Here is a 13,610-nt window from a genome sequence, read left to right on the forward strand (position 1 = left end):
ACCAGAATAAGACCTTAGATTTTTTTTGGGCAGTCGAGCATCGATCTTCATGTCATCAGAATAAGACCTTAGATTTTTTTTGGGCAGTCGAGCATCGATCATCATGTCACCAGAATAAGACCCTCGATGTTTATTGGAAAGGAGCATCAAGCTCATCACCGTTCACTTTCACCACCCCTGTGAAGTTCATCATAACTTATTCAATCTGTAGCCCAATAAACATCATATCGAAGTGACTCCAAGTTTACTTCGATGTGATGGTTATTATATCAATATCTGCGCATAAAGGCGTTTCCACCGACCCCATTTCTCAAATAATTAATTTTACCGACACAAAAAAGATACCACCACGTCGAACGAACAAATTGTCTGTCGGCATTTATATAAAAGTGTACCAAATCATCCTCTTTCCATCAACCCGGTCGTGACTTTTTTTTTTTTTTTTTTTATGCGTCCGTTAATTCATCCTTTATGAAATGGTTTGGATGGAAACCTTGTTAATGTAAGAAAGATTAGGGAATGTTCCTGTACCTTCTTCCATAACCTTTGTTCTAACCCTGTTCGGTTCCCTTTTCCTAGAGTGATAGATCTGGGGGTCATGATTCCATGTGACAAGATACTGAGGGAAGCCATCAAATGCAAAGCAGGTGGGTTAACATTAACCGTATGGCTTTATCAGTTCCAACACCGGTACCGCAGCTCGGCTTTCTGCTGGCTTTTATGTGTCACATTTATACCTTTTTTATGTTGGCGTCATTCTTAGCTTGGAGCCTAATCCTTATTCATCAATAGGAATAACCTGGTCCCAGATCTGTTTGTGCTGTCTTGCCAACTGCTATGGTCATTGTTTGTCGTGACAGTAACCGTAGGAGTTGGCTATATACGCCACAGACAGATCTGGGAGTAGGATTGGGACTGAAATCAGAGGTGGAAATGGAGTGAACTACTCTTTTGGAAGAAGTCCCTCCCAGCTGAACTTCCTGTGTATCCCTCCCTCCGCCCCCTTACAGACATCATCGGTCTGTCTGGCCTCATCACGCCCTCGCTGGATGAGATGATCTACGTTGCCAAGGAGATGGAGCGGCTTGGGATGAAGACCCCGCTGCTGATCGGAGGGGCAACCACCTCCAAGTAGGACACACACGCCATCATTAGCTTTACCATGACCTTTCAACTCTCTACCATGTCCTGATGTGAAGCCTCCGTGTGTTAACAGGACCCACACGGCCGTGAAGATCGCTCCCCGCTACAGCTGTCCTGTGGTGCACGTTCTGGATGCCTCCAGGAGTGTGGTGGTGGTACGTACATACACTATACACGCTCTACCTCCTATCGCTAGAGACCGTGGTCCTCAGTTAGTGCAGCCCCTAGCAAGGTTGTGGGTTCAAATCCCACTGGGATCCTATTCCTATTTCCTACTACGTAGCTAGCGTGTTGACTACTCCATCTCTTGGTTTTGTACCCTTCCTATCACTAGACAGGGGCAGCATATTTGTATTTTGTATTTATTATGGAGCCCCGTTAGTTCCTGCCAAGGCAGCAGCTACTCTTCCTGGGGTTTATTATGGATCCCCATTAGTTCCTGCCAAGGCAGCAGCTACTCTTCCTGGGGTTTATTATGGATCCCCATTAGTTCCTGCCAAGGCAGCAGCTACTCTTCCTGGGGTTTATTATGGATCCCCATTAGTTCCTGCCGAGGCAGCAGCTACTCTTCCTGGGGTTTATTATGGATTCCCATTAGTTCCTGCCAAGGCAGCAGCTACTCTTCCTGGGGTTTATTATGGATTCCCATTAGTTCCTGCCGAGGCAGCAGCTACTCTTCCTGGGGTTTATTATGGATCCCCATTTAGTTCCTGACAAGGCAGCAGCTACTCTTCCTGGGGTTTATTATGGATCCCCATTAGTTCCTGCCAAGGCAGCAGCTACTCTTCCTGGGGTTTATTATGGATCCCCATTAGTTCCTGCCGAGGCAGCAGCTACTCTTCCTGGGGTTTATTATGGATCCCCATTAGTTCCTGCCAAGGCAGCAGCTACTCTTCCTGGGGTTTATTATGGGTCCCCATTAGTTCCTGCCAAGGCAGCAGCTACTCTTCCTGGGGTTTATTATGGATCCTCATTAGTTCCTGCCAAGGCAGCAGCTACTCTTCCTGGGGTTTATTATGGATCCCCATTAGTTCCTGCCAAGGCAGCAGCTACTCTTCCTGGGGTTTATTATGGATCCCCATTAGTTCCTGCCAAGGCAGCAGCTACTCTTCCTGGGGTTTATTATGGATCCCCATTAGTTCCTGCCAAGGCAGCAGCTACTCTTCCTGGGGTTTATTATGGATCCCCATTAGTTCCTGCCAAGGCAGCAGCTACTCTTCCTGGGGTTTATTATGGATCCCCATTAGTTCCTGTCAAGGCAGCAGCTACTCTTCCTGGGGTTTATTATGGATCCCCATTAGTTCCTGCCAAGGCAGCAGCTACTCTTCCTGGGGTTTATTATGGATCCCCATTAGTTCCTGCCAAGGCAGCAGCTACTCTTCCTGGGGTTTATTATGGATCCCCATTTAGTTCCTGACAAGGCAGCAGCTACTCTTCCTGGGGTTTATTATGGATCCCCATTAGTTCCTGCCAAGGCAGCAGCTACTCTTCCTGGGGTTTATTATGGATCCCCATTAGTTCCTGCCGAGGCAGCAGCTACTCTTCCTGGGGTTTATTATGGATCCCCATTTAGTTCCTGCCAAGGCAGCAGCTACTCTTCCTGGGGTTTATTATGGGTCCCCATTAGTTCCTGCCAAGGCAGCAGCTACTCTTCCTGGGGTTTATTATGGATCCTCATTAGTTCCTGCCAAGGCAGCAGCTACTCTTCCTGGGGTTTATTATGGATCCCAATTAGTTCCTGCCAAGGCAGCAGCTACTCTTCCTGGGGTTTATTATGGATCCCCATTAGTTCCTGCCAAGGCAGCAGCTACTCTTCCTGGGGTTTATTATGGATCCTCATTAGTTCCTGCCAAGGCAGCAGCTACTCTTCCTGGGGTTTATTATGGATCCCAATTAGTTCCTGCCAAGGCAGCAGCTACTCTTCCTGGGGTTTATTATGGATCCCCATTAGTTCCTGCCAAGGCAGCAGCTACTCTTCCTGGGGTCCAAACTCAGTAAATCAAATATAATTTTATTGGTCACACACACATATTTAGCAGATGTTATTGCGGGTGTAGCGAAATGCACTTACATTACACATAAAACAAAATATAAAACAGTACATCATATAACATTATTACACCACTACATATCTACAATACAAAATGTTTAATACCACCATACAACAATATTACAATGTGTGCGTATCCATGTGTCTATACCCTTGTGTGTGTCTCTTCACAGTCCCCGTTGTTCCATAAGGTGTATTTTTACCTGTAAAAAAAAAATAAAATCTGATTCTAATGCTTGCATCAGTTACCTGATGTGGAATAGAGTTCCATGTAGTCATGGCTCTATGTAGTACTGTGCGCCTCCCATAGTCTGTTCTGGACTTGGGGACTGTGAAGAGACCTCTGGTGGCATGTCTTGTGGGGTATGTATGGGTGTCCGAGCTGTGTGCCAGTAGTTCAAACAGACAGCTCAGTGCATTCAGCATGTCAATACCTCTCACAAATACAAGTAGTGATGAAGTCAATCTCTCCTCCACTTTGAGCAATGAGAGATTGACATGCATATTAATAATGTTAGCTCCCTGTGTACTTTTAAGGGCCAGCCGTGCTGCCCTGTTTTGAGCCAATTGTAATTTTTCCCAAGTCCCTCTTTGTGGCACCTGACCACACGACTGGACAGTAATCCAGGTGCAACTAAACTAGGGCCTGTAGGACCTGCCTTGTTGATAGTGTTGTTAAGAAGCCAGAGCAGCACTTTATTATGGACAGACTTCTCCCCATCTTAGCTACTGTTGTATCAATATGTTTTGGCCATGACAGTTTACAATCCAGGGATACACCAAGCAGTTTAGTCACCTCAACTTGCTCAATTTCCACATTATTCATTACAAGATTTAGTTGAGGTTTAGGGTTTAGTGAATGATTTGTCCCAAATATAATGCTTTTAGTTTTGGAAATATTTAGGACTAACTTATTCCTTGCCACCCATTCTGAAACTAACTGCAGCTCTTTGTTAATAATATAATAATAATAATAATAATAATAATTGTTAAGTGTTGCAGTCATTTTAATCGCTGTAGTAGCTGACGTGTATAGTGTTGTCATCCGCATACATAGACACACTGGCTTTACTCAAAGTTTTCATAACTCATGTATTTACAGTAATAATAATAAATAATATGCCATTTAGCAGACGCTTTTATCCAAAGCGACTTACAGTCATGCGTGCATACATTTTTGTGTATGGGTGGTCCCGGGGATCGAACCCACTACCTTGGCGTTACAAGCGCCGTGCTCTACCAGCTGAGCTGAGCTACAGAGGACCAGTCATGGTCAAAAGTTTTGAGAATGACACAAAATATTAATTTTCACAAAGTCTGCTGCCTCAGTTTTTATGATGGCAATTTGCATATACTCCAGAATGTCATGAAGAGTGATCAGATGAATTGCAATGAATTGCAAAGTCCCTCTTTGCCATGAAAATGAACTTAATCCCCCCCCCCCAAAAAAACATTTCCACTGCATTTCAGCCCTGCCACAAAAGGACCAGCTGACATCATGTCAGTGATTCTGTCGTTAACACAGGTGAGAGTGTTGACGAGGACAAGGCTGGAGATCACTCTGTCATGCTGATTGAGTTAGAATAACAGACTGGAAGCTTTAAAAGGAGGGTGGTGCCTGTTCACCATGGTTACACTTATGGAATGCTTGTAATTATACTTCATTATACCATAGTAACATCTGACAAAAATATCTAAAAACATTGAAGCAGCGAACTTTGTGAAGACCAATACTTGTGTCATTCTCAAAACTTGTGTGGTCCGGAACAGAGAAGTCCCCAGATAGCAGTCAACCGCTCATACACCAGTGTTAATTAGTCCTGTATTGGGTTGGTTCATCTCTGTTAGGGACATTTCCTCCTCATCCATAGATGAAAGTAGCCATTCTCAGTGATGGCGCCTTGTCAGCTGCACTCCATCAACAGTGATGGCACCCTCTCCGCTTCACGCCCTAAGTTATTATGGCAGCTTCTCAGCTTCACGCCATCAACAGTGATGGCACCTTCTCAGCTTCACGCCATCAACAGTGATGGCACCCTCTCCACTTCACACCCTCAGTTATCATGGCACCCTCTCCGCTTCACGCCCTCAACAATGATGGTACCCTCTCCGCTTCACGCCCTCAACAATGATGGCACCCTCTCCGCTTCACGCCCTCAGTTATAATGGCACCCTCTCAGCTTCACGCCCTCAGTTATCATGGCACCCTCTCAGCTTCACGCCCTCAACAATGATGGCACCCTCTCAGCTTCACGCCCTCAACAATGATGGCACCCTCGCCGCTTCACACCCTCAGTTATCATGGCACCCTCTCAGCTTCACGCCCTCAGTTATCATGGCACCCTCTCAGCTTCACGCCCTCAACAGTGATGGCACCCTCTCCGCTTCACGCCCTCAGTTATCATGGCACCCTCACAGCTTCACGCCCTCAGTTATCATGTCACCCTCTCCGCTTCACGCCCTCAGTTATCATGGCACCCTCACAGCTTCACGCCCTCAGTTATCATGGCACCCTCTCCGCTTCACGCCCTCAGTTATCATGGCACCCTCTCAGCTTCACACCCTCAGTTATCATGGCACCCTCTCCGCTTCACGCCCTCAGTTATCATGGCACCCTCTCCGCTTCACGCCCTCAGTTATCATGGCACCCTCTCCGCTTCACGCCCTCAGTTATCATGGCACCCTCGCAGCTTCACGCCCTCAGTTATCATGGCACCTTCTCAGCTTCAAGCCATCAACAGTGATGGCACCCTCTCAGCTTCACGCCCTCAACAATGATGGCACCCTCTCCGCTTCACGCCCTCAGTTATCATGGCACCCTCGCAGCTTCACGCCCTCAACAATGATGGCACCCTCTCCGCTTCACGCCCTCAGTTATCATGGCACCCTCACAGCTTCACGCCCTCAGTTATCATGTCACCCTCTCCGCTTCACGCCCTCAGTTATCATGTCACCCTCACAGCTTCAAAGCTCTACTCTACTCTTAACATATAATAATTGTCCTCCAAGGATTCTCACACCGGAGCCAAAACTCTGTGATATTTCTATGTTCGTCCAAAAAGGCACCCCATTACCTATATAGTGCACAACAAAAGTATGGGCTCTGGTCAAAAGTAGTGCACTATTTAGGGGAAAAGGTACTATTTGGGAAGCGGAATCTATTTCTTAAACCATGTTGTCCTGTCTCTGTGTAGTACTGTCAGCTGACCATCCACGTTGTCCTGTCTCTGTGTAGTACTGTCAGCTGACCATCCATGTTGTCCTGTCTCTGTGTAGTGCTGTCAGCTGACCATCCACGTTGTCCTGTCTCTGTGTAGTACTGTCAGCTGACCATCCACGTTGTCCTGTCTCTGTGTAGTGCTGTCAGCTGACCATCCACGTTGTCCTGTCTCTGTGTAGTGTTCTCAGCTGACCATCCATGTTGTCCTGTCTCTGTGTAGTGTTCTCAGCTGACCATCCACGTTGTCCTGTCTCTGTGTAGTACTGTCAGCTGACCATCCACGTTGTCCTGTCTCTGTGTAGTGCTGTCAGCTGACCATCCACGTTGTCCTGTCTCTGTGTAGTGCTGTCAGCTGACCATCCATGTTGTCCTGTCTCTGTGTAGTGTTCTCAGCTGCTAGATGAGAATGTGAAGGAGGAGTTCTTTGAGGAGACGACAGAGGAGTACGAAGACATCAGACTGGACCACTACGACTCTCTGAAGGTGAGGAACACACACAGAGAGAGAGACAAACACACGCACGTAACACGCACACTGGACCACTACGACTCTCTGAAGGTGAGGAACACACACACACACAGAGAGACAAACACACGCACGTAACACGCACACTGGACCACTACGACTCTCTGAAGGCGAGTAGTATTATTGGATGTAGTCTAGGACTCTCTATTAGGAACAGACTGTCCTGTTCTGGAACAGTTTGGAAGGGAGGAGTTGTTCTAGTCTAACAGACTGTCCTGTCCTGTTCTGGAACAGTCTGGAAGGGAGGAGTTGTTCTAGTCTAACAGACTGTCCTGTCCTGTTCTGGAACAGTCTGGAAGGGAGGAGTTGTTCTAGTCTAACAGACTGTCCTGTTCTGGAACAGTCTGGAAGGGAGGAGTTGTTCTAGTCTAACAGACTGTCCTGTTCTGGAACAGTCTGGAAGGGAGGAGTTGTTCTAGTCTAACAGACTGTCCTGTCCTGTTCTGGAACAGTCTGGAAGGGAGGAGTTGTTCTAGTCTAACAGACTGTCCTGTCCTGTTCTGGAACAGTCTGGAAGGGAGGAGTTGTTCTAGTCTAACAGACTGTCCTGTCCTGTTCTGGAACAGTCTGGAAGGGAGGAGTTGTTCTAGTCTAACAGACTGTCCTGTCCTGTTCTGGAACAGTCTGGAAGGGAGGAGTTGTTCTAGTCTAACAGACTGTCCTGTCCTGTCCTGGAACAGTCTGGAAGGGAGGAGTTGTTCTAGTCTAACAGACTGTCCTGTCCTGTTCTGGAACAGTCTGGAAGGGAGGAGTTGTTCTAGTCTAACAGACTGTCCTGTCCTGTTCTGGAACAGTCTGGAAGGGAGGAGTTGTTCTAGTCTAACAGACTGTCCTGTTCTGGAACAGTCTGGAAGGGAGGAGTTGTTCTAGTCTAACAGACTGTCCTGTCCTGTTCTGGAACAGTCTGGAAGGGAGGAGTTGTTCTAGTCTAACATACTGTCCTGTCCTGTTCTGGAACAGTCTGGAAGGGAGGAGTTGTTCTAGTCTAACAGACTGTCCTGTCCTGTTCTGGAACAGTCTGGAAGGGAGGAGTTGTTCTAGTCTAACAGACTGTCCTGTCCTGTTCTGGAACAGTCTGGAAGGGAGGAGTTGTTCTAGTCTAACAGACTGTCCTGTCCTGTTCTGGAACAGTCTGGAAGGGAGGAGTTGTTCTAGTCTAACAGACTGTCCTGTTCTGGAACAGTCTGGAAGGGAGGAGTTGTTCTAGTCTAACAGACTGTCCTGTCCTGTTCTGGAACAGTCTGGAAGGGAGGAGTTGTTCTAGTCTAACATACTGTCCTGTCCTGTTCTGGAACAGTCTGGAAGGGAGGAGTTGTTCTAGTCTAACAGACTGTCCTGTCCTGTTCTGGAACAGTCTGGAAGGGAGGAGTTGTTCTAGTCTAACAGACTGTCCTGTCCTGTTCTGGAACAGTCTGGAAGGGAGGAGTTGTTCTAGTCTAACAGACTGTCCTGTCCTGTTCTGGAACAGTCTGGAAGGGAGGAGTTGTTCTAGTCTAACAGACTGTCCTGTTCTGGAACAGTCTGGAAGGGAGGAGTTGTTCTAGTCTAACAGACTGTCCTGTCCTGTTCTGGAACAGTCTGGAAGGGAGGAGTTGTTCTAGTCTAACAGACTGTCCTGTTCTGGAACAGTCTGGAAGGGAGGAGTTGTTCTAGTCTAACAGACTGTCCTGTTCTGGAACAGTCTGGAAGGGAGGAGTTGTTCTAGTCTAACAGACTGTCCTGTCCTGTTCTGGAACAGTCTGGAAGGGAGGAGTTGTTCTAGTCTAACAGACTGTCCTGTCCTGTTCTGGAACAGTCTGGAAGGGAGGAGTTGTTCTAGTCTAACAGACTGTCCTGTTCTGGAACAGTCTGGAAGGGAGGAGTTGTTCTAGTCTAACAGACTGTCCTGTCCTGTTCTGGAACAGTCTGGAAGGGAGGAGTTGTTCTAGTCTAACAGACTGTCCTGTCCTGTTCTGGACAGTCTGGAAGGGAGGAGTTGTTCTAGTCTAACAGACTGTCCTGTCCTGTTCTGGAACAGTCTGGAAGGGAGGAGTTGTTCTAGTCTAACAGACTGTCCTGTCCTGTTCTGGAACAGTCTGGAAGGGAGGAGTTGTTCTAGTCTAACAGACTGTCCTGTCCTGTTCTGGAACAGTCTGGAAGGGAGGAGTTGTTCTAGTCTAACAGACTGTCCTGTCCTGTTCTGGAACAGTCTGGAAGGGAGGAGTTGTTCTAGTCTAACAGACTGTCCTGTCCTTCTGGAACAGTCTGGAAGGGAGGAGTTGTTCTAGTCTAACAGACTGTCCTGTCCTGTTCTGGAACAGTCTGGAAGGGAGGAGTTGTTCTAGTCTAACAGACTGTCCTGTCCTGTTCTGGAACAGTCTGGAAGGGAGGAGTTGTTCTAGTCTAACAGACTGTCCTGTCCTGTTCTGGAACAGTCTGGAAGGGAGGAGTTGTTCTAGTCTAACAGACTGTCCTGTCCTGTTCTGGAACAGTCTGGAAGGGAGGAGTTGTTCTAGTCTAACAGACTGTCCTGTCCTGTTCTGGAACAGTCTGGAAGGGAGGAGTTGTTCTAGTCTAACAGACTGTCCTGTCCTGTTCTGGAACAGTCTGGAAGGGAGGAGTTGTTCTAGTCTAACAGACTGTCCTGTCCTGTTCTGGAACAGTCTGGAAGGGAGGAGTTGTTCTAGTCTAACAGACTGTCCTGTCCTGTTCTGGAACAGTCTGGAAGGGAGGAGTTGTTCTAGTCTAACAGACTGTCCTGTCCTGTTCTGGAACAGTCTGGAAGGGAGGAGTTGTTCTAGTCTAACAGACTGTCCTGTCCTGTTCTGGAACAGTCTGGAAGGGAGGAGTTGTTCTAGTCTAACAGACTGTCCTGTTCTGGAACAGTCTGGAAGGGAGGAGTTGTTCTAGTCTAACAGACTGTCCTGTCCTGTTCTGGAACAGTCTGGAAGGGAGGAGTTGTTCTAGTCTAACAGACTGTCCTGTCCTGTTCTGGAACAGTCTGGAAGGGAGGAGTTGTTCTAGTCTAACAGACTGTCCTGTCCTGTTCTGGAACAGTCTGGAAGGGAGGAGTTGTTCTAGTCTTTTTCTTTAAAGTTTTTTTAAATATATTTTTTAATTGATTATACAGATGACAGACAACAGGTAGAGGGCAGAACACACACGTATCCCCTACCAAATAGTAATAATAATAATATGCCATTTAGCAGACGCTTTTATCCAAAGCGACTTACAGTCATGTGTGCATACATTTTTACATATGGGTGGTCCCGGGGATCGAACCCACTACCCTGGCGTTACAAGCGCCGTGCTCTACCAGCTGAGCTACAGAGGACCACAAATCAACCCCCACCCCCCATGCTCCAAAAGAGCCCCACCACAAAACCAGACTTAAAGCAGGCATGATATACAATGAGTAATATAATCAAATAGTAAAAAAATAAATACAAAGATATTATAAAACAAAAAGTTAAAAAATAGTAAAAATAATGATACAAATTCTAATTTGGGTTTATGGAGTTGGGAAATGAGCTGGGTCCATGTCTTCTACAAAGGACAGGAAAAGTTGCCAGATATTATAAAATGTAATTGCAGATCCCCTAACGGAGTAGCGTATTTTCTCTAGCGTGAGATGTTGCATAACTTCCTTTATCCAATGGTTAAAAGTAGGAGGAAACCGATCCTTCCACTTGATATGGTGTAAGACGTCTAGCTGGAAGAGCAGTAGATGCCAGCATGTTGCCCATAGAGCTGTTTAGACGGGCCTCCTGTGGTGCAACTCCCAATAATGCAATAAAGGGAGAAGGTTTTACAGGTCTCTCTCTAGTATCTTTAGAAAACGTCTCAAAAATGTGATATCCAGAAATCTGTCCATTTCGGGGATGTCCAAAACAAAGTAGCAGGAGCCCTGCTGACGTCGGTCACAAGTGGGATCCATTTCTGGTCTAATCTTGGATCATTTTGCCTTTTGACCCAATGCAGCAGATGAACTACTTTTAAATTGAATTACAGCGTGTCTTTAGCCATATAGATGAAGAATGTATTCTCTAGAGCATACTCTGCCAAGTTTCGTCTGAAGGGTTGTTCACCTAAATCCTCTTCCCATTTTGGTTCTTAAAGAGAGTTCAGGGAATCCAGAGTGTGTGAGTTTAATAAAGCGTAGATCGAGCTTATGCCCCCGTTTTTTGAAATAAGGGTTCACTTTAAAAAAATAGAATGTAGAAGGGAGGTAGGTGGGCGTGATGGGAAGTGACTAGAGTGTGAAAATACAAAACTACGCAATTGCAGGTATCTAAAGAAAGCACAGCTGATTCCTCTAATCAAAAGGTTTGGTGATGAGTTGATGAATCCTGGCCCTAAACACTGGTCCAGGGCCGTAGTGGGGTTGTCGGGGACACTGTAACGACTGGGCTGTCTGAGAGCTGTTTAGGAGTGTCTCTGTGTGTGTCTGTGTTCTCAGGAGAGACGCTTCCTGTCTCTAGCCCAGGCCAGGGAGAAAGGACTACGTGTGGACTGGCTTTCTCAGGCCAAACCAGGTAAGACACTAATAAACTGGGATCAACTGTCCTCTAGGACTTCAGTAAGTCATTTGTCTGGTTGTCGTTGTAATTGAGAAGATGAGACCCTACAGTGAGGGGGGAAAAAAGTATTTGATCCCCTGCTGATTTTGTACGTTTGCCCACTGACAAAGACATGATCAGTCTATCATTTTAATGGTAGGTTTATTTGAACAGTGAGAGACAGAATAACAACAAAAAAATCCAGAACAACGCATGTCAAAATTTTTATAAATTGATTTGCATTTTAAGCATTTTAATGAGGGAAATAAGTATTTGACCCCCTCTCAATCAGAAAGATTTCTGGGTCCCAGGTGTCTTTTTATACAGGTAACGAGCTGAGATTAGGAGCACACTCTTAAAGGGAGTGCTCCTAATCTCAGTTTGTTACCTGTATAAAAGACACCTGTCCACAGAAGCAATCAATCAATCAGATTCCAAACTCTCCACCATGGCCAAGACCAAAGAGCTCTCCAAGGATGTCAGGGACAAGATTTAGACCTACACAAGACTGGAATGGGCTACAAGACCATCGCAAGCAGCTTGGTGAGAAGGTGACAACAGTTGGTGCGATTATTCGCAAATGGAAGAAACACAAAAGAACTGTCAATCTCCCTCGGCCTGGGGCTCCATGCAAGATCTCACCTCGTGTAGTTGCAATGATCATGAGAATGGTGAGGAATCATCCCAGAACTACACGGGAGGATCTTGTCAATGATCTCAAGGCAGCTGGGACCATAGTCACCAAGAAAACAATTGGTAACACACTACGCCGTCAAGGACTGAAATCCTGCAGCGCACGCAAGGTCCCCCTGCTCAAGAAAGCACATATACAGGGCCGTCTGAAGTTTGCCAATGAACATCTGAATGATTCAGAGGAGAACTGGGTGAAAGGGTTGTGGTCAGATGAGACCAAAATCGAGCTCTTTGGCATCAACTCAACTCGCCGTGTCTGGAGGAGGAGGAATGCTACCTATGACCCCAAGAACACCATCCCCACCGTCAAACATGGAGGTGGAAACATTATGCTTTGGGGGTGTTTTTCTGCTAAGGGGACAGGACAACTTCACCGCATCAAAGGGATGATGGACGGGGCCATGTACCGTCAAATCTTGGGTGAGAACCTCCTTCCCTCAGCCAGGGCATTGAAAATGGGTCGTGGATGGGTATTCTAGCATGACAATGACCCAAAACACACGGCCAAGGCAACAAAGGAGTGGCTCAAGAAGAAGCATGTTAAGGTCCTGGAGCGTCCTAGCCAGTCTCCAGACCTTAATCCCATAGAAAATTTGTGGAGGGAGCTGAAGGTTCAAGTTGCCAAACGTCAGCCTCGAAACCTTAATGACTTGGAGAAGATCTGCAAAGAGGAGTGGGACAAAATCCCTCCTGAGATGTGTGCAAACCTGGTGGCCAACTACAAGAAATGTCTGACCTCTGTGATTGCCAACAAGGGTTTTTGACACCAAGTACTAAGTCATTTTTGCAGAGGGGTCAAATACTTATTTCCCTCATTAAAATGCAAATCAATTTATGACATTTTTGACATGTGTTGTTCTGGATTTTGTTGTTGTTATTCTGTCTCTCACTGTTCAAATAAACCTACCATTAAAATTATAGACTGATCATGTCTTTGTCAGTGGGCAAACGTACAAAATCAGCAGGGGATCAACTACTTTTTTCCCTCACTGTATGTAGGTCAGTCATATTTTGATAGAAAAGACCTTAACTATGGTGACTGATTCTCTCTCTCTCTCCTCTCTCTCTCTCTCTCCTCTTCTCTCTCCTGCTCTCTCCCCCCCCCCCTCTCTCTCTCTCTCTCTCTCTCTCTCTCTCTCTCTCTCTTCTTTCTTTCTTTCTTTCTTTCTTTCTTTCTTTCTTTCTCTTTCTCTTTCTCTTTCTCTTTCTCTTTCTCTTTCTCTTTCTCTTTCTCTTTCTCTTTCTCTCTTCTCTCTCTCTCTCTCTCTCTCTCTCTCTCTCTCTCTCTCTCTCTCTCTCTCTCTCTCTCTCTCTCTCTCTCTCTCTCTCTCTGTCTCTGTCTCTGACTCTGTCTCTGCTCCTGTCTCTGTCTCTGTCTCTGTCTCTGTCTCTGTCTCTCTCTCTGTCTCTGTCTCTCTCTGTCTCTCTCTCTGTCTCTCTC

General features: G+C 46.4%; 1 protein-coding gene across 1 annotated transcript in view; it reads left to right on the plus strand.

The window, feature by feature from the left end:
* LOC311118130 (methionine synthase-like) overlaps positions 1 to 13,610 on the plus strand; it is an 81,997-nt gene that overhangs the window by 49,351 nt on the left and 19,036 nt on the right. Inside the window, 5 exon segments of the mRNA XM_084192999.1 lie at positions 580 to 647; positions 1,011 to 1,131; positions 1,217 to 1,298; positions 6,798 to 6,896; positions 11,377 to 11,452. Coding sequence (XP_084049125.1) covers positions 580 to 647; positions 1,011 to 1,131; positions 1,217 to 1,298; positions 6,798 to 6,896; positions 11,377 to 11,452 — 446 coding nt within the window.

The sequence above is a fragment of the Coregonus lavaretus genome (assembly GCF_964263955.1).
Source record: "Coregonus lavaretus genome assembly, contig: HAP1_SCAFFOLD_976, whole genome shotgun sequence".
NCBI classification, from domain to species: domain Eukaryota; kingdom Metazoa; phylum Chordata; class Actinopteri; order Salmoniformes; family Salmonidae; genus Coregonus; species Coregonus lavaretus.